At 42.5% G+C, this 20,390-nt stretch overlaps 2 protein-coding genes across 3 annotated transcripts; one reads left to right on the top strand and one right to left on the bottom strand.

The window, feature by feature from the left end:
- Nucleotides 1-385: 385 nt before the first annotated feature.
- Nucleotides 386-6,877, bottom strand: LOC136475073 (T-complex protein 1 subunit alpha-like). Of its 2 annotated transcripts, XM_066472625.1 has the most exons (17): nt 6,673-6,877; nt 6,479-6,543; nt 5,683-5,772; nt 5,509-5,595; nt 5,357-5,416; nt 5,190-5,240; nt 4,993-5,088; nt 4,518-4,583; nt 3,738-3,955; nt 3,421-3,517; nt 2,891-2,977; nt 2,145-2,279; nt 1,938-2,042; nt 1,566-1,694; nt 1,376-1,479; nt 824-914; nt 386-742 (listed from the first exon to the last, which is right to left on the bottom strand). In XM_066472625.1, exons 1-17 carry the CDS (start codon nt 6,743-6,745, stop codon nt 659-661), a joined length of 1,638 nt encoding a protein of 545 aa, XP_066328722.1. In that variant the 5' UTR covers nt 6,746-6,877; the 3' UTR covers nt 386-658. The 2 variants fall into 2 exon arrangements, with proteins under 2 accessions (XP_066328722.1, XP_066328723.1); XM_066472626.1 differs by lacking the exons at nt 6,479-6,543; nt 6,673-6,877 and adding an exon at nt 5,860-5,923.
- Nucleotides 6,878-6,994: 117 nt separating this feature from the next.
- Nucleotides 6,995-9,029, top strand: LOC136475072 (probable plastid-lipid-associated protein 11, chloroplastic). Its single transcript, XM_066472624.1, has 3 exons — nt 6,995-7,561; nt 7,659-7,724; nt 8,630-9,029. Exons 1-3 carry the CDS (start codon nt 7,053-7,055, stop codon nt 8,727-8,729), a joined length of 675 nt encoding a protein of 224 aa, XP_066328721.1. The 5' UTR covers nt 6,995-7,052; the 3' UTR covers nt 8,730-9,029.
- Nucleotides 9,030-20,390: the final 11,361 nt, after the last annotated feature.

The following is a 20,390-nucleotide window of genomic DNA, read 5'->3' as shown; positions in this document are numbered from 1 at the left end:
CAGGTGACTTCGGACTACTAGAAATCTTCGGATTACTGGAGCACCTACAGCTTCTCCATTAATCTTCGGATTACTGGAGCACCTAGAGCTTCTACGCACTGTGGAAAAATCACAGCCGAACATCATTCTTTAGATGGCTAGTTAGTTAAGTAGTGTCCTTCGATTTCATTTGTTCCCTGTATACGGTCCTGACGGATATACATATGAAGTGTGCTAGGAAAATAGCGCAGCCCAGTTGTCAGTATAACACGGTTGAAGCCTGAAGCCAGCTTTTTCTGCACCTAATGCAACCACGCTTGCTTCTAAGCTGCGGTACCACGGAATTCTCCGAGGCGGCACAGGTTTTCGTTGTAGTGAATTTATTCAGTGTTCCCCATGAGTAGTCAATCAGTACAGGAAACCATTCCATTTTCCAACTTAAATCCTTGAAATAGAACTGTTTTGGCCCCCAATATACGCAAAATTTGATCCATCCGTGAGTCATCGTCACCCCACAGGGATACACTGATACACATCCATTCTCAGTTTTCCTACAACAACCTACACGAATGCCCACAGGCCACGGCTAGCAAAAGCTAAACGAAAAATGAAAAACAAATGTTACACAGCTATGACAACCATCACACCAGAGTCGACTGCCCTCCTACCGGTGGGCTGCTTACTCTTCTTCGTTACCCTCTTCTTTGGTAAGCTTGATCATGTCATCAATCCTCAGGATTGTAATGGCAGCCTCCGTGGCAAACTGCAACAGGATTGAAAAAGATGATGGGATAGAACTCGGACATCACAAATACCATGACGAGAAAGAAACAAGAGGCCCAACCTGAATAATCTTCACTTTGCTCATCGATGGCTCTATCACGCCGTACTCAAGGTTGTTGCGAATGATACCTTTAGAGAGGTCAAGACCCATACTGCACAGCAAATAAGTAAACTTAATGGCAATCCCAGCACAGGTAGCAGAAGTAAATCACACCTAGAACCATTTAGGGCTTGTTCGGTTAGTTGGATTAACCGAACAGGCCCTTATGGAAAAGGGATTATACCAGGTTTCTAAAATTCATCTAGGTGTAGTTGCACTGGCAAAAAGTTTCGCATGTTGCCAATAGTTATAAAACGAAGTTCAATGTAAGGATCTTTAGGGAGCTTAGCACGGCGCAAGACCGTGAGATGATATTGTTTAGCCACACAAATATTGAGCCAGTACATTTCTTTTCCTGACTGCAGGCTAAATAGTACATAATAGCATACATAGAAAACTTTCCAAGGAAACAGAACCAAATACGCATCCACAGAACTTTAGAAATGAAACACAAGAATCAAGGGCTCTATTAATCAAATAACTGAAGACAATGTTATGCCATTAGTTCATTACCTTGAATAATGTTGCTTATCGGCCTTTGTCTGAGCAGTATGATGATATGCCCTAAGCTTTGCTACAAGCTCAGTTGCATCTTTTGCAGCATTAACAGATAGTACCTGTTGGTGCAAGGTCAGGTCATTAATATGCTATGTTGATTGGTGACAAAAAGTAAGAGTATTAGTTAAATAGAACAGATACAAACCTTTGGTATGATTAACAAAGATTCAGCAAATTCAGCAATTGCCAGTTGTTCCCGAGAACCCAGGGTCGTTGCAAGGTTCTCCAGGTAAACTGACAACGCAGCTTCAACTGCACCACCACCAGCAACAACCTACATATAGCCAATACAAAACATGTTGGAGACACTAGCACGATCAATGATACTAACAATTAGAATTTGTCCACTCATAAATAAAATCAAATTGCATTTTGAACTGTAAGGTTCCTCCAGGCATGAAAAATCCTCAATGCACAAGCCACAGAAGAACAGTGAAAGTTGTCACTAAGCATTGACTTATTCAGCTGCAGGTAACCAACATATGATGACATGAAAGAATAGAAGCACAAGGATTACCATATTTGATTCCAGGGTTCTCTTCACAATGCACAGGGCATCATGCAAGGACCGGTCAATCTCATCAAGCATGAAGTCATTTGCGCCTCTAAGTATTATAGAGACCTGCACAATAGAAAATCATCAAGCACTATGCAATTACCTTCAAATTAAATTTGTTCCTCCTATAGCAAACTTGCTTAAAATTGGTATGGAAAAAGTACAAACCGCGCTGGTGTTCTTTGTGCCTTTCACCAGAATAACATCATCATCAGCAATTCTTTCCTCCACAACTTCATCAGCATGTCCAAGGAATGATGAATCAAATGTTTCTTCACCCTCCATGTCTGCAAATGTACTCACCTGAAAGGTCCAATTGTTAAGCCGCCAAAAATCCTAATAATGCACAGCCAAACAGCATCATGATTAACACTTAGTTAAACACATCTTCTGCGTTACTTCTAGAGAACCTCAAGAATAGAAGTTCTACCAGTAATTTTTTTTCCAAATTTTGTCATGTAAGCATGAGAAGGGCAGGCCTGGTGCAGTGGTGAGAGCTGTCTCACTGAGTCACCACGTCACGGGTTCGAAGCAGCCTCTCCACAGATTTTGCGGGGGGAAGGCTTGCCTCGGTTTTTCCCTTCCCCAGACCCCACTCATGTGGGAGCCTCCGGCACTGGGTCTGCCCTTTGTCATGTAAGCATGAAGAACCTTTATTTCGAAATTCAAAGAAAAAAAGCTATTCGCGTCGAAATGAGAGATATTTTGTTTCTCCATACAGAATTAGTTTCTTCTGATTCTGACGTAACAAAAAATTTCTATGAAACCCCTATTTATATGATTTAAGTATAGATAAAGGTACAAAGCAATTATTTACTTTAATTTAAACTACACTTTTGACCTTAGAATGCTAACAGGTTTGATTTTCGATTTCGTATTTTAATTTTAATTAATAAATAAAATAAATCAGTTACCATAGTTGCACCAGTGGCTTTGGCAACATGGCGCAAATCTTCCTTGCGCACACGCCTTACTGCAATCGCTCCAGCCTCAACAAAGTACTGAAATATGTTTCATAACACAATAACAAAGTGATTCAGTGGCAGTCATCAGGATGAGATGTCTGTACAAATATTAACATGGAAAGATCAAAAGTTCCCAATAGATGTTAAAATGACATCATCAGAATCAATTTAAAATTTTAAATCATGGAAGAAAAGCCTCATTTTGAGATCTTGAAAGTCACATGAACAACAGGAGAGCAGGTAGACAAAAATATGTTAGTGCAAGCTCTGGTAAGTTTTACAAGAATTAGTTAAATGAAACATACTACATTAAGTGTCAGTAAAAGAACAATGCATCAGACAACCAAAATTACTAGTAAGAAAGCAAATGTGCCATTCTGTCGCAAAGTCAACCAGAGCAACTAAAATGCTTTGGTGCTAGACAACTATAATAGGAAATACAACAGAATCACTTTCTGCCTGAATAATGAAAAACATACCTTCAAGGACATATCATCAATTCCCTTGGTGGTCAACACAACATTAGCCCCAGCCTTGAGAATTTTCTCAATTCGCTCCTTCATTATGTCAGATTCTCTGACAAAAAGAGCAAGTAATAGGGATTACCATTTGAGACCTCAAAACAGAATGGATCAATGAATTTCTAGCCAAAAAATTAAAAAAGATGGAGAGATCTGGCTGAACAAATTAGAAACAAGTAACATGCAAGAAGATATAAAGACTGTATTTACAATGCTGATTCTACCAGAAATAGGCAAACCAAATTCTAAAGTATCGGAACACAGATTGCAAATACCTCTGCCGAATCTTCTCAAGTTCCCTCGGATCAGTTACGAGAACTTGGACACCAAGTTGCATTTTTGTCTTCTGAAGGTTAAAATCAAGACAAGCAATTCTAGCTGGAGTTACTCTCGTAGGCATTCCTTGAGCTGCACGGCCTGTGTTTAGTGCATAGCCATTTAGCAGGTAACTATCCTTGGCGCTTTTACCATGAGCTTTCAAAATATTGATGCTCTGCAGATCAGATAAAACAAGTTACAAGCTAAATTTATGGAGAAGTTCGATGATAAGAACAGTTAACACAAAAATCAAGGAGATTAAAAGGAACGGTAATCCAAGTTTTAGAAGTTGTTGCCCATGTACTGAGCAGCCCATCATCAAAGACATTGATCTATAGTAATTAGCGCAGCAACGACCACCTAGGGGTCCAAAGGCATTAAAGAAAGGTGTTAGGTGGCTGTAGTAGGCAGGGGTAGAGCCAGGACAAGAAGGCGCTTTTTACTAGGAGTTGATGTGCTTCAGCCTAGCCTAGCTAGCTGGCTTTGAGGGGGCGGGCCTTGGCAGTACCTGCCCTGGCTCCGACCCTGGCTGTACGTAACATCTTTATTGAATATTATTACAGAACATATTATCCAAACAGTAATATGGGCAGCAAGGACCACTACAAAGTAGTAAGCATCAGGGAATGAATGGTTCAAAAAGGAGTTCACAGAGATGCCTTATTAACACAAAGTAAATCCTTATGATTGAATAGATTTAGTGGAGCTGTGCTAGAACCAAATGTGTTTTGACTGACCTTGATTGGATATTTCACTTCTCCCTTGGCATTTGTAGTCTTGACAGCTTGAACAGCCTCAACAACCTATACGAACTCAATGTCAGGACAAGCTTACATCAAATTGTTCAAAGCATGAAAGCAATGCTAACTGAAAGATAGTTGAAACCCCAACAGTTAGCTCCTGGGATAAATAAACTGTCGGTCAGAAAACACAAAAGAGCATAATTAACGATCTCTGTTCTCTAGAAAACAATAAAACACAAATCAGAGCACAAGTAAAGCCATGTATTTGGTAAAACATTAAATAAATACGATTAAAACAAACCTACAACGAACATCAAGTTCCAAAGGGCTTTACGGTTAATATTCACACTGATTCATTTAGACCAAAAGCAATACCATGTGTATATATGAAACAACAGAGCTAAATGAACCAACTAAAGAATAATCTAATTCTAAGCAACCTTAAAGTCAAAATTACCATAGAACTTACCAGAGTTGCAAAGAAATCACTGTCACTATTAATCAACTTCGAAGACATGCTAGTTTTTGCAGAGTTGATAAGGGAGTCTTTTCCAAGTTTGTCGACCTGAAAGTGTAGATGAATATCCAAATCAGTATGACGAAAACCATGGAATGGGGAAGCAGCATTCTTCTATAGTATTTACTCAAAATATAACATTCCCTTACCTTGACTGCCAACTTTTCCTCAACATATTTGCAGGCTTCACGCATAGCAAGCTGGTAGAATATGAAGGAAAAGCATACCACAAAGGTGAGCTACAGTCATCTTGCCACTGAAATGACCAGTTAAAATTCAAATACTAGTACAGCTACAACGAGACTTGCTAACGCACCCTGTAGCCACTGATTATAGAGGTTGGATGGATCTTATTCTTCACAAGATCGTTGCCTCTCTGACAATAAGAAACAAAACTGTGTTAGTGCATGTGCATCTGAAAACTGGTAGGGTAATTCACAATAGTGAGAAAAGCAAAACATGAATTACCTTGAGCAACTCTGCCGCTATGATGACAACGGAAGTTGTTCCATCTCCTACCTCACGGTCTTGGAGCTCAGCCAACTCAACAAGAACCTAGAAATCGATAGCAAAATATAAATAAACCACAAAGAAGCAATCAAAACATAATTTTTTTCTTCAGATTTTGCTGCCATGAATCACCTTGGCAGCTGGATGCTCAACTTCCAACATCTTAAGTATGGTTGCACCATCATTAGTGATGGTAACATCACCAATATCGTCCACTAGCATCTGTAAACAGAATGTGCTGAATTAGTCTTCGTTTCTCCTGATTAGAGTACAGTGCATACATAAGAACAACTCCAACCGAACTCTTACTTGAGCCCTCATCTTATTTTGAGAGTTCAAGCCCCGATGGATGAGGGACTCTCATTTCTCTCTCCTAAACCCTCAGATGTAGGAGTCCCTCATCCTCTCCCTCATCCTGCTTTCTCTCTTCCATAAAGCTGACAAGTGGGACCAATAAACAGGGTCCATGACAATACAGTGTAAAAGTAGGGAAAATTTAGGAGATCGGTTGGAGTACCCTGAGGAGTAGGGGATGAAATATGGATGAGGGACTCTCATTTGCAGGAATAGGGGGGCAAAATTTGAGGGATTGGTTGGAGTTGCTTAAGAGCATGAGAGCATGAGTCTCTGATGTATCGGTGATTTTTCTCGTTTGTTAGAAACTTTTTAAAAAAAAAATGTGATGACACTGAATATATTCTATGAATTAATCATGCAATGTGTGGCAAGATAAACCAGCTAACTACGTTTTCAAATACACACCATCTTTAGCACAATATAAGCTAAACTTAGGAGAATAAATACCATTCTAGCAATACAGATCATGAGACCATGCAGTGGTTTATATACAAACATAAAGTTCAGATCACCAAAGGCTGCGGGCGAGATATGTAAACACTAAACAGATCAGAGCGGAAGGTATGCATACCTTGTCGAGACCGACGGGGCCGAGCGAGGATTTGACGATGTTGGCCACCGCCCCGCAAGCCATCACTGCGATCAAACAAGCAAAAACAGTAATCAAACCAGCGCTCGGCCAGATGGCTACTCGGGCCACTAGATCTCACAAACCCCGCACACCGCGGCGGAATCTGGCGGCAAGGAAGGGGTGGCGGCGGTTACCGTTCTGCGTGCGGACGTCCTGGCCGGACTGGCGCTCGCCGAGGATGTCGGGAGTTGGCGCTGTGATCGCCATGGCTGCGGCGGCGAGGTGGGAGGGGGGGGCCTGGTGCGTGGAGGCAAGGCAAGCGCGAGAGGGTTCGAGGCGAAGTTGCTCGCACGCTCAAATGAGGTTTTGTGCTTGTGGCTTGCGAGCAGCCATGGATGGGGCTAGGCCGCTAGGGTTCAATGAGGCGACGGGCTTGCGATAACGACGAAACAGAGTGCGGCCCATCAAGACAGAAGAAGAGGCCCATGACTCACTCGGCCCAACTCCCCTCCGAGGGCAAGGCTCGCCAACTCTTTGCGTCTCCACGGCCACCCGAACCAAATCTTCTTTACCGATGGCGCCACTCCTCTTCGTCCCCAACAAAACCTTCGCACCACCACCACCGGCACCGATCCCCCGCGCTCGCCACCGCCTCGCGCCCAGACCCCCCTCCGCCGCGGCCTTCTTCCGCGGACTTTTCCCCACCAGGCCGCCGCCGGCGAAGGCCGACCTCCTCCGCCTAATCTCCGACCAGGGTCGCGGCCTCGAGACGCAGTCCGACCCCTCCCGCCTCGCCGACATCGTCTCCTGCATCGACGCGCTCGCCGCCGTATCCCCCGGATCGGACACCGTATCCGAAGCCGCCAAGCTCTCCGGAACCTGGCGCCTCCTCTGGACCACCGAGCAGGAGCAGCTCTTCATTGTGCGTAACGCCCCATTCTTCCGCACCGCCGCCGGCGACGTGCTCCAGGTCATCGATGTCCCCGGCGGCGCCCTTAACAACGTCATCACGTTTCCTCCCTCAGGCGCGTTCGTCGTCAATGGCGAAATCGAGGTCCAGCCGCCCCAGCGAGTCAATTTCAGGCAGGTTTTGGGTGCTTCATTAGCAATCTAGCATCTGTTTCATAATTGGATCAACTGATAGGCATGTTAATGTGGAATGTGGATGTGCTTGTTCTAGGTTTACCCGCGCTGTTCTGAGAGGGAACAAGTGGGAGGTTCCTTTTCCGCCGTTTGGAAAAGGATGGTGAGTGCAATATGTTCGCCTCTTAGCTTATAATAAGTACTCCTATCTATCTATCTGCAGTTGCAATTAATCGTTTTAGCACATAGGAACTAGAGCAATAAGCCAATAACACAAGTGTACCAACCTGGAATATTATAAGTTCGTGTACATCAAAAGGAAGTTTGTGGGCATATCAGTTGAATTGAATGGATGATTGAGAGAGAGAAAAAGTACATATGCTTCCTTGTGGAATCATTGACAGCTTCTAAATTCAGCAATGCTGCTACCCCTTCATGGTACGAGATGAGGCCTAATGAGTTTTTGTTTGGTCCTCAATTTACTTCTGCGAGTGTATAGTTTATGCTAGCAGATCAGATGAACTAAAATTTTGCACTTCCTTACCAAAGTCGCATTGTAGTCTTGGTGTTGCGTCACCCAAGTGGCCAAGTCCGCGCGAGCTTGTCTCGATACATTGTAAGAACTGAATCCGTTTTCTCCTTAATTCAAAGAGGCGCAGTTCTGCTGCATTTTTCAGAAAAAAATATCTCAAATTTGTCCTTGATCCACCTTAGAATGTTTTCCATTCTTACATATGCAGTTGTGCTTTGGAAGAAAATTTTAGGAGCCCTTAAAAACAATCTGACCCTCTTCAGCCAGTGCTTTGGGGGAAATGCAAAATGTTTAAGGTGAAATGGACAAGCTCATATGCTCTAACCATGCTATATATTCCTGATAAATATCTCATGAATGTAGGCTAAGCACTCTATAATGTTAGGTTGCTGCCCCTTCACGTCCGAAAAGAAAAATGTTAGCTTGCTAATTAGCACCTTGGCACTGGCTAAAAAGTGGAATGCCTGTGTTAGACATTGTTCAGTTTGTCGGTTCTGTTTCAATATTCTTAATGAATTATGTATATCAACTTTCAGGTTTGACACTGTCTATTTGGATGATGACATACGGGTTGCCAAGGACATAAGAGGGGACTATTTAGTGGTTGAGCGTGCTCCGTATTCTTGGAATGGATAGTTTCTGAAGTCCAAAGCTGATCAAAAGAACGTTTGGAGAACCTTATGCTTTCCTAGCCAAGTATTCATGTCTTACTATGCCGTTTCTTTTCCTGTATATGTATTTTTTTTAAAGGAAAAAATGTGGGGGAGATCCCCACAGCACTTCATTTTATAAATTTAAGGGTAAAACAGTACAAACTTACAACAGGAATTAACTGTAAGCATCAAGCCAAAAACAAAAGGCTGATCTTAGATCATCCTTAAAACGAAGCGACTGAAGCAGACATTGGTTTTTGAAATTTGCAAACCAAATGTTGACGTGGACTTGGCCATTGTTGAACACTATGTCATTTCTTATCTTCCATATCTCCCATGCAGCAATGGTCACTACCTCCATGAAAAAAGGAATGTTTTGTTGTTGCCTGGCGTGCGCTATTTTCGGGTATAAGCTGAGACCTGTATTCCACTGCATTCCTATCTTCTCCCAGCACCTCTTGGAGAAAGGGCAATCAAAAAAGAGATGGTCCAGATCCTCATCTATCCCTGCCGTGCATAGGACGCAGTGTTCATCATCTTCATCAAACAAATTCCTCCTTCTGAGCATTGTCTTAGTGTTCAGTCTATCAACTAGGACTAGCCAGGCAAAGAATTTAACTCTAGGCGTGCATTTGGATTTCCAGAGCCAAGAGAAGACTCGGTGCTCCGGCAGGTTCTGGAAAGCTAGCTTGTAGAACTTACTCGAGGAATAAGTCGCATTGCCCTATTGATATGTCCAAGTATCTCTCCTTTCTTCATCAAATGCTTGCAACTGTAGGAAATCACCGAGCGTTTCAAGTTCCTCAAAAGCCTCTTGTGAGATCGGTAGAACGAAGAGAGTGTCTAAATCTTCAGCAGACATAACTTCACTGACACTTATGTTTGGATTCCTGGCAAAAGAGAAAAGCCTGGGGAAGTGATGCGCTAATACCTCATCATCTGACCAGAGATCATCCCAGAAAGTGACAGTCGTGCCATCGCCGATGGAACATCCAGCAATATTTCTGAAAATAGAGCTCAACCTCTGTACATCCTTCCACCAAAACGATCCGACTTCTCTGTTAGCATGCGGCACTTTATCAGTGTAGTACTTCAAACGAGGTTGACCCATGGCACATCCACTTTATTATAAAATTTGTGGAGATGTTTGAGAAGGAGGGCATCGTTCTGCACGTTCAGGTTGATGACACCTAGACCTCCTTTGCTCTTGGGCTTTCTTACCATGGGCCAAGCAGCCCAGTTCCCTCCTTTCTTTGTCATATTTGAGCCTCTCCATAGACATTGCTTACGAACTCTGTCTATGTTATCGATCACACCTTTAGGGAGTTTCAGCGTGCACATTGCATAAGTGGCTGTCGCTGTGAGCCCTGAGTTGACCATTTGAAGCCTCCCAGAGTAGGATAGCAGGGATGAACAAGCGGTTAACCTATGCTCGATCTTGTCCATCAGAGGAGTGTAGTCTTCCACGCGTGGCTTTGTCGTGCCCATGGGTAGTCCGAGGTATGTGAACGGGAATGTTCCTATTTGACATCCAAATGTGTTGGCCAAGATCTGCATTCTGTCTTGGGAGACATTGATCGGTAGCATCTGAGATTTGGAATAGTTGACCTTAAGTCCCGTGGAGTCCGAGAAACTTCTGAGCAGTGCCTTCAGGAAAAATAATTGCCTGGCATCTGCTTGCATGATAAGCAGCGTGTCGTTGGCATACTGTATGACGGGGTAATCAGCATTTCCTTGGGTAATTGGAGGACATAGAAGACCCTGCGATGCTGCTCTGTTTATCAAGATCTGAAGCAGCTCCACGGCCAAGACAAAGATCAACGGGGAGAGGGGGTCTCCCTGACGGACACCCCTTCTGCATTTAAATTTTCTGCCCGGTACTCCATTCATGATGACAGCTGAGGTTCCGGTGGATAGAATACTGCTGATCCAGTCTTATAATCCATACTTTTCAACTTGTTTTTCAGTCGGAACCGTATTTTTCTCTAACAACAAATCAGTCGCAACAGTGTTTCGGCTTGTTTTTCAGCGAAGCGAACGGGGCCTGGTCCATCTCTGCGGGAAACCTGTGTGCTCTAGCATTTGGAGGATTGCCGGGCGCTCAATCGTATCGAACGCTTTCTCAAAGTCCAGCTTCAAAATTATCACTTCGAGCCTTGATTGATTGCACTGATGTATATACTCAAAGCACCAAGCCAAGCAATCTTGGATCGTGCGGCTTCTGATGAACCTGGTTCCTGTGCACCAGTTGCATGATCTGACACTGTAGTCGGTCAGCTAATAATTTGGTGAGGATCTTGAGATTGCTGTTGAGAAGCGAAATTGGCCGAAAGTCGTTAACTGTCTCAGGGTTCGGAATTTTGGGGACCAGTGTGATTAGCGAGTCATTGATGCTTTCCAGGTTGGCCTGACAGTTGTAAAAATCAGAACACAGCCGATAGAGATCGGGCTTGATCAGGTGCCAACACTTCTTGATGAAGTGCCCGTTGAAGCCATCCGGGCCCGGCGCTTTGTCAGGCGGCATTCTCTTCACGATGTCATCGATCTCTGATTCAGAGAAGGGGGTAACAAGTGAACTGAGGTCCTCATGCGGTGTGATGAGCTCTGCTAGGTGAAATACCATGGTTGGGTTAGTTGTGACCCTCATTCTTCCCCTGAACGAGCTCCATATCATGTCAGCCTTTCCAGCATGGTCATTGATCACTGCCCCGTCATCATTGGTCAGCTGCGGAATGGAGTTCCTTCGGTATGAGATCGTTGCCATGGCGTGGAAGAACTTGGTGCATTCATCTCCTAGTTTAATTCTGTTGACCGTGTACCGTTTCTTCCAGTATAGGTGTTTGTAATGAAGGAGCTTGGTGACCTTATCTTTCACTATGTTCCTCAGGTTTCTTTCAGTATTGAAGAGCGCCCGTCTCTCCTCAAGAGCATCTAAAAACAGGATGACAACGTTGCAGTTGTTGATTAGCAGATTAAGATTCGATAGGCTCTTGCTCCAAGATTTGAGTGCATATCTGAGCCTTTTTAATTTAGCTGCAAGGTTGTTAGCTGCGTTGACATGACTGTCCTGCTGGCTCCATGCATTGTCCACAACACTCATGAAGTCACTATGTTCAGTCCAAAAGTTCTCGAACCTGAAAAGGTTGGACCTGGGTATGCTGGTATTGATCATTATTTTGCATGGAACGTGATCAGACGTCACCTTGGCCAAAGGAAGGACTTCTGTCAGGGGGAAATCATTCGTCCAGTTCACACAAGTGAAAAACCAATCAAGCTGTTCTAGTAACGGATTCTGCTGCATATTACTCCATGTGTATGCTCTTCCTTTGATCGGCAGTTCAACCAAGCCAAGATGCCCAATGGCCTCATTGAAAAGGAATGTGTCATGGAGGTTTCCACCAGGCCTATTGCGATTGGCAAGAGAGCGGTAGAAATTGAAATCGCCCATAAAAAGCCATCGCCCATAAAAAGCCAATTGTCCTCTTCTTCAATCTCGTGTCCCCTAAACCATGATAGGAAATCTGATCTCGCTGGTTCTGTACAGGGGCCGTATACTTGTGGCAGAACCGTCTAATCTAATACCTTTTAGGAGTACTTGTCTTCTATTAGACATTAAATACTCAAGAAATGACACTAAACTACGCAGTTCCGTCGAGCACACCCCTAAGGGAGAACTCGAAAATCCATATTTTCTATCAGAATCATAAACGAGAGAATAAAGCTTTAAACATTCTTAAGTCATTTCTTACATCACTTTATTAAAGTAACAGGATGTTACCTCAATTGATTATAACAGTGAATATAACACTGTTGTCAAAGTTACAGAGAAAACAAAGATTAATTTCTTGACATGGTGGAGCATTAACGTAGAGGACATTTATATACAAGAGATGCTAGTAAATTTTACATCTTTTCTTATAAAAACCTTTAGTGAGAGTTATAAATAAACACTACAGTCGTAGCGTGAAGGAATCCTCTCTGAGCTCATCAGGAGGTTTCCACGCACAAGAGTCAGCTCTAAGTATCCTCCGATCACCTGCAACAGGGGGAATAAAACCCTGAGTACTCGATTGTACTCAACAAGACTTATCCGACAGGAGAAAAACAAAAGACTCCAAGGATATGCAAGGCTTATTTGGCTTGTGGGTTATTGCATCTGCGGAAACATTACTAAACATACGTCCTTATAGTCAATTTTATTAGCAGTCATCATTAGTTCATTAACTAACCATTTTATGTAAGCACCTATCCTACTTTCAAGCAGGTGATGAGCAATCAGAATCATTTTATCACCTTTCAAGTTCCAGTTCTTACTACGGTACTAGACCATAGCCAAGTCGTACCGTCTCACAGAAACGGTGATTCATGAATCAATGTATCCTAGCTGGGTACCCCAAAACACACGTTCCATTTATACCCCAGGCACAAACAAGACCAACCCATTTCACTCCTATCAAGGAGTCCAGGTCCCCGTCCAAACTTAGACTCCAAGCCCCCACACATGAGATCCGATCTCAGTATGGTGCCTAGACCTCTACCTTTTCCTGCCTTCAATTAGTCGGTCCGAAAAGAGCCAGAACCCACGACAAGAGCGTAACGAGCCTTCCCGCTCCCATAAGCAAGTATGTGCTTAGGATAATAAGTTTGTGACCTGACTACCATCCAATGCAACGGACGGTCCTCAATCGATACAAGCGGAACAAGTGCAATCTAAGCCTCGCTCGAATGCCTAACCAAGTCCAAATCCAAGTACCCTTCCGCCCGGTCTCCAATTATTATTCATATATATTACATATTATAGTAATATAATAACAACAATAATAGCCTTCCTATCTTTCACGAGTGATAGGTAATCACTCGACTTCTATCGAGTCCTATAGCAGAGCAATCTACACGATCCTGACATACTAATATGACTCATAGGATCAGGATATATATATATATATATATATATATATATATATATATATATATGCAAGTGGGTTTTCATTCAACTCATTAAAACTTAATGCACAAGCATAAAATAAAGTGCAGAATAATAGGGGTTATGCACCGGGGCTTGTCTGGGTAAGATATAACCAAAAGTTAGTATTCCATCATGGTGACACGATCATCAAGGCACCATCTTTTCTGCTACTTCAGTTGACTCCATGATCCCTCGTTGTTCCTATTATGATATGCGTGGATGCAACGCAGAGACACAATTAATCAACAGAAACCGCAAATTTTAAATATACGATTACGCTCGGCAAGCTAATGAGCTAGCTTTAATGACTAATGTGCTGGTCTACGTATCCACGTCATCAAGTAAAGCTTCGCCTCCGAAAAAATGTTTTAGTTCTAAAATCCCAAGGTGTTTCAATATTTTATTGATTAAACATATATTTTTGAACTATGGCTCATTTAGCTACCTTAACAAACTAATTATTATGGGGCTATAAAAATTACAGTGAGCACCTAATAATGTGAGAAATTTACTGTGAAAGTTTTAGAGCCGACACTATCACCAATTTATTACAAAAATTCCTACAAATTTATATCTTATCATATTAAGCATCTTAAATTAATTAGATAACTCTAAAAAATATTATAAAACTATATGAACAAAATAAACTAGCAGATAGATCATAATTTTAGGAACCTAACAAAATTGGTTTTACAATTTTTGGTTAACTACAAAATTTTATATTAAATTTATAAGTTTACCTTAGAAACTAAATTAGAAAATACTTAGAAAAGAAAAAGGGTCGGTGGCCACCATTCGGCCCAACAGCCCCGTGGCCCAGCGCGGAGCGCGGCCCACGCGCGAGATGACCCACGACGGGGAGTCCGCGCTGGCACTTTAGCAACTGAGCCATCGGACTTTTTCTGAACCACAACTAGATCCAAATACTATTTCTTCCTTTCTCTAGCGAATTCACTTAACCCCCTGGATTTTTCCAAATTTCCCCACGCGCACCCCCGGCCACCCCGTCCATGGCGGTGCGGCGAGCGGTGGCACTGGGCATCCACGCCGGCCATCAGGGGCCTGCGCAGACCAATTTAGCGGGTCGATCGCCATCTACGGCTAAACGCACTAAGATGGGTAGTGGTTAGGGACTCGAAGGCGTACTATCATGGGCTGCAGCGGTGAGTGACTGTCCACGGCAGCGGCGCGACTGTTCCGGCGAGCCTACACCCTCACAGAAAGGTAGAGATGGCGGAGAAGCATCGGTAGCTCATCGGAATTCATGCTACGGTGATGGTTGAGGCAAGGAAAAGCTGAGGTGGTCTAGCCACATGCGCCCAGGCACGGCGACAACACCTCAAGCTAGACACCGACGCGTCACCACATCGTCGACGAGTTCCCTAGCCAAAACAGTGCGAGCACTGGATAGAGGGAGTCAAGGTGAGTTTAGGGTTACGAGCAATTGAACTGCTACCACTCCTACATGCCTTACCTCCCAACTTATCGATTCAGCAGCGCCCACGGCCGACGGTGAGCAAAACGCCAAATTGCTGGTTGGTAGTGATCGGCCGGGCTTGAGCGCGTAGCTGACTACCTATGCCACCCACTGATGCAGGGAATTATGTTGCAAAGCCCAAGCTGGTGATTAGGAAGAGGAAGGAATGGTGGCTCTACACACGGTGCGACTGTGGGGAGGTCACACGAGTGAGCCCGAGCGAATTAAGATGAGGTGACCCCGATCGATGGCAGCAGTACGAGCACGTGCGCACAGATGACGAGACCTAGAAGCTTGGCGCAAGCGCTTGAATTAGAGCGATCGAACCTGAGCAGGTCGCACCGACATTGGCTAGCGGGGGCAAGCACGGCAGAGGGGCATCACCATCACCCCTATGACCGAGGTCATTGGCCTAGACACGGTGACATTGACACCTGCCCAGAGCCTCGACGCGGTAGGTGAAACGAGGGGTGAGGTGGACGCCATGTCGACCGAGCGACAGTAGCCGCAACCTCGGCTCGGCCCAGCGCACGGCACAGCGGGAGCAATACCGTGGCCAGCCGGGGCCGGCCAACGCCAGGCTGAGTGAAAGCTCTAGTTTGGTTTTAGTGAATTAATGAAACCCTAAGTACTAACCTAGTTTATCAAAGTGATTATGAGATAGGTAGCACATTCCAAGTGGTGAAGCAAATGAAGATCATGATATGATGATAGTGATGCCATGGTGATGATCAAGCGCTTGGACTTGAAAAGAAGAAGGAGAAAAACAAATGATCATGATGATGATGAACCTACTAAGGATGAACTATTTGACATGCTAGAAGATGCTAAAGAACATTTTGGTATTAAGAGAACAGAATGCAAAAGCTTGCGTAAGGAACTAAAAGCCCTTAAGCAAGCCTTTGATGAGCTCAATGCATCTCATGAGAGGCTAGAGGAAGCCCATAAGAAGCTTGGCAAGACTCACAAGAAGCTTGGCAAGGCTCACAAGAAGCTTGAAAAAGCTCATTCCTCTTTGCTTAATGAATAAAATAAAAAGAAGCATGTTGAGACTTGTGATGTAGGCTTAACTTATGATATAATTAATGAATCATTATCTATGCCTATTATTGTTGCTCCGCTAACCCTTCTTATAGTACTTCTACTTCCACCTCATCTAGTAGTGATGGTTTTCACTTATGATGCCTCACTAATGGTTGAGAATGAGACCCTCAAGAAGGAGGTCAATAAGCTCACTCACACCTTGGCTAAGGCCTATGGTGGTGAGGACCGCTTGCTTATGTGTTTGGGTAGCCAAAGAGCTTCTCTCTACAAAGAGGGATTGGGCTATACCCCCAAGAAAGGCAAGGCGGCCTTTGCTCCTCACAAGACTAGTTTTGTGAAGAACAATAATCGGTTTTGCACTAGTTGCAAGTAAGTTGGTCATATAGAGCATGAATGCAAGAATAAAAGCAAAAATGCTAATGTATCCTCAATTAAGATTAATTATTTCTATATGCTTACTAAGGGTACAAATGGTGTAAAGGCTAAGTTCACTGGTAAACAATGGATAGGCTCAAAGAAGAAAGCAATTTGGGTACCAAAGAGCTTAGTAACTAACCTTCAAGGACCCAAGCAAGTTTGGGTACCTAAAAAGAATTGATCTTCTTTTGTAGGTCAATTACAAAGTCAGAGGAAGGCATTGGGTTCTTAATAGTGGGTGCACTCAACACATGACCGGTGATGCAAGAATATTCAACTCAATCAACACCAATGGCAATGATGGTTATGATAGTATCACATTTGGTGATAATGGCAAAGGCAATGTCAAAGGGCTTGGTAAGATTGCAATATCCAATAACATGAGCATTTCTAATGTATTGCTAGTAGAGAGCTTGAACTTCAATTTACTATCCGTGACTCAATTATATGATCTTGGATTCAAATGCTTATTTAGGGTAGATGATGTAGAGATCATAAATGTAGATGGCTCTAACATGATCTTCAAAGACTTTAGATATGAGAATATATACTTAGTTGATTTCAATGCTAATGAAGCTAAATTATTTATATGTTTGTTCACTAAGTCTAGCATGGGTTAGTTATGGCATAGAAGGCTTGGTCATGTTGGAATAAAATAATTGAATAGATTGGTTAAGCATAACTTGGTTAGGGAATTAAAAGATGTTGTGTTTGAGAAGGATAAGCTTTGTAGCTCTTGTCAAGTGATAAACAAGTTGGAAACACCCATCCTAAGAAAGGCATGATGAGCACTAGTAAAGGATTTGAGTTATTGCACATGGATTTATTTGGGCCAACTCAATACACTAGCATTGGTGGTAATAAATATGGCTTTGTAATAGTGGATGATTATACTAGATACACTTAGGTATTCTTTCTAGTGGATAAAAGTGATATGTTTGCAATATTCAAATCATTTATCAAGGACATTCACAATGAGTTTGAAACAACCATCAAGGGAGTTAGAAGTAACAATGGTAGTGAGTTTAAGAACACTAGAATTGATGAGTTGTGTGATAAATTTGGAATTAGACATCAATTCTCGATCAAGTACACTCCACAATCAAATAACCTTGTTGAGAGGAAAAATAGAATACTCATTGATATGTTAAGGTCTATGCTTAGTGAGTACAATGTGAGTCAATCATTTTGGGCCGAAGCTATCAACACGGCTTGCTATTGTAGCAACCGCCTCTATTGTCACCAATTGAAAGAGAAGACATCATATAAACTCTTGAATGGTAGAAAGCCCAACATTGCATATTTTTGGTTCATTGGTTGTAAATGCTATATCTTGAAGAAAAGCACTAGATTGGGCAAGTTTGACAAGAAATAAGATAAAGGATTCCTACTTGGTTATTCCACTACAAGCAAAGCATATAGAGTTTAGAATTTGGATAGTGGCACTCTTGAGGAAGTTCATGATATTGAATTTGATGAAACCAAGGGTTCACAAGCAGAGAATGAGAACTTAAAAGATGTTAGAGGCATTTAACTTTTAAATGCTATGAAGAACATAGATATTGGTGAATTGAGGCCTAGGCAAGTGAATGATGATGAAGATGAACAAGTGCAAGTGCTCTCTAACTCAAATGTGCAAGATGATACAAATCAAGCTAGTATAAGTGGCTCTCATGACAATAAACAAGATCAAGTGGCTAGTACATCATCTCAACCTTTTGATCAAGCAAGTCCAAGCAATCACGTTACAATCCTCCAACCAACCAATATGCAAGGGATCATCCATTAGACACTATAATTGGTGATATTTCTAGAGGTGTACAAATAAGATTAATATTGGCTTCATTTTATAAGCATTTCTCATTTGTATCATCCATTGAACCAAAGAAGATAGATGAAGCATTGAAGGATATTGATTGGGTGAATGCTATGCATGAAGAATTGAATAATTTCACAAGAAATCAAGTATGGGAATTAGTGGAAAGACTAAAGGGACACAATGTGATTGGAACCAAATGGGTCTTTAGAAACAAGCAAGATCAAGATGGAATAGTAGTAAGGAACAAAGCAAGATTGGTAGCATAAGGCTATACACAAGTTGAAGGTCTTGACTTTGGAGAAACATATGCCCTGGTTGCTAGATTGGAAGCAATTAGAATCTTGCTAGCCTATGCTTGTGCCCACAATATCAAGCTCTATCAAATGGATGTAAAGAGTGTATTTCTCAATAGTTACATCAATGAAGAAGTATATGTTGAGCAACCTTTCGGTTTTGAAGATGATAGGAAGCCCGACCATGTGTACAAGTTGAAGAAGGCATTGTATGGCTTGAAACAAGCACATAGAGCATGGTATGAGAGATTGAGGGGCTTCCTACTCTCTAAAGGGTTCACGATGGGCAAAGTTGATACCACTCTTTTCATCAAGAAGATTGGCAAAGACTTGTTTATGTTGCAAATCTATGTTGATGACATCATATTTGGATCAACCAATCAAGACTTTTGTGATGAGTTTAAAAAGATGATAGCTAGTGAGTTTGAGATATCTATGATTGGAGAGTTAAGTTACTTCATTGGTCTTCAAATCAAGCAATTAAAGAATGGTATATTTATGAGTAAAGGCAAGTATATCAAGGACATAATCAAGAAGTTTGGCATGAGTGATAGTAAAGCCATTAGCACACCAATGAACACAAATGGCAACTTAGATAGTGATGCAAGTGGCAATATGGTGGATCAAAAATTGTATCGGTCTACAATTGGAAGCCTATTCTATATGACCGCATCAAGGCCAGATGTCATGTTTAGTGTGTGCATGTGTGCAAGATTTCAATCCTTACCAAGAGAAAGTCATTTGAAGGTAAGGCTGGATAACGAGCCAGCTCGGCTCGTTTGGGCTCGGCTCCTTCTGGCTCGTTAAGATAACGAGCTAGCTCGGCTTGGCTCGTTATCCTAACGAGCCAGAAAGCCAGCTCGGCTCGGCTCGTTAAAAGCTCAAGCTGGCTCGTTAAGCTCGCGAGCCAGGGATAAAAAATACACTAAATATAATATTTGCATTTATCTAAAGTTTAAGAATAATAATAATACAAAAGAAATGCATCTAGACCAGTTACCAGTCAATTTATAGGGTCTAGACCAGTTACCAGTCAATTATAAAGTGTAAGACATGAAGTAATACAAAAACTAATACAAGTTTTGATACTTTTTTTTTCTGGAAGCTTGGCTCGTTTAGCTTGCGAGCGGCTCGCGAGCTGGCTCGAGTTGGCTCGTTATAGCTAACGAGCTAAAATCTTGGCTCGGCTCGGCTCGTTATCATAACGAGCCGAGCCGAGCCGAGTCGAGCCAGCCACGAGCCGAGCGAGCTAACGAGCTTCGAGTTTTTCGTCCAGCCTTATTTGAAGGCTACAAAGAGAATATTAAGGTACTTGAAGCATACACAAAATGTTGATTTATGATATCCCAAAGGAGCAAAGTTTGAGCTAGTTGGTTACTCTGACTCGAATTATATGGGATGCAAGGTTGAAAGGAAGAGCACCTCAGACACATGTCAATTGTTGGGAAGATCACTTGTTTTCTTGGTCATCAAAGAAGTAAAATAGTGTTGCATTATCAACCACCAAAGCCGAATATATATCCACCGATAGTTGTTGTGCACAAATACTTTAGATGAAGGCCACTTTGAGTGACTTTGGAATCAAGTTCAAGAAAGTGCCATTGCTATGTGACAATGAGAGTGCAATC

This window comes from Miscanthus floridulus, chromosome 8 (genome assembly GCF_019320115.1).
Source record: "Miscanthus floridulus cultivar M001 chromosome 8, ASM1932011v1, whole genome shotgun sequence".
NCBI lineage: Eukaryota > Viridiplantae > Streptophyta > Magnoliopsida > Poales > Poaceae > Miscanthus > Miscanthus floridulus.
Note: the sequence above shows the minus strand (reverse complement) of the source record. Positions and strands in the feature narration are given on the sequence as shown.

What these genes read in the sequence shown, in the direction of transcription:
- LOC136475072 (XM_066472624.1), top strand. Translation starts at nt 7,053, where the DNA reads ATGGCGCCACTCCTCTTCGTCCCCAACAAAACCTTCGCACCACCACCA. An exon ending in CCCCAGCGAGTCAATTTCAG is followed by an intron (nt 7,562 to 7,658) that starts GCAGGTTTTGGG and finishes TGCTTGTTCTAG; the next exon opens with GTTTACCCGCGCTGTTCTGA. An exon ending in CCGCCGTTTGGAAAAGGATG is followed by an intron (nt 7,725 to 8,629) that starts GTGAGTGCAATA and finishes ATCAACTTTCAG; the next exon opens with GTTTGACACTGTCTATTTGG.
- LOC136475073 (XM_066472625.1), bottom strand. Translation starts at nt 6,745, where the DNA reads ATGGCGATCACAGCGCCAACTCCCGACATCCTCGGCGAGCGCCAGTCC. An exon ending in TAGCGGCAGAGTTGCTCAAG is followed by an intron (nt 5,417 to 5,508) that starts GTAATTCATGTT and finishes TCTTATTGTCAG; the next exon opens with AGAGGCAACGATCTTGTGAA. An exon ending in GTGATTTCTTTGCAACTCTG is followed by an intron (nt 4,584 to 4,992) that starts GTAAGTTCTATG and finishes GAGTTCGTATAG; the next exon opens with GTTGTTGAGGCTGTTCAAGC.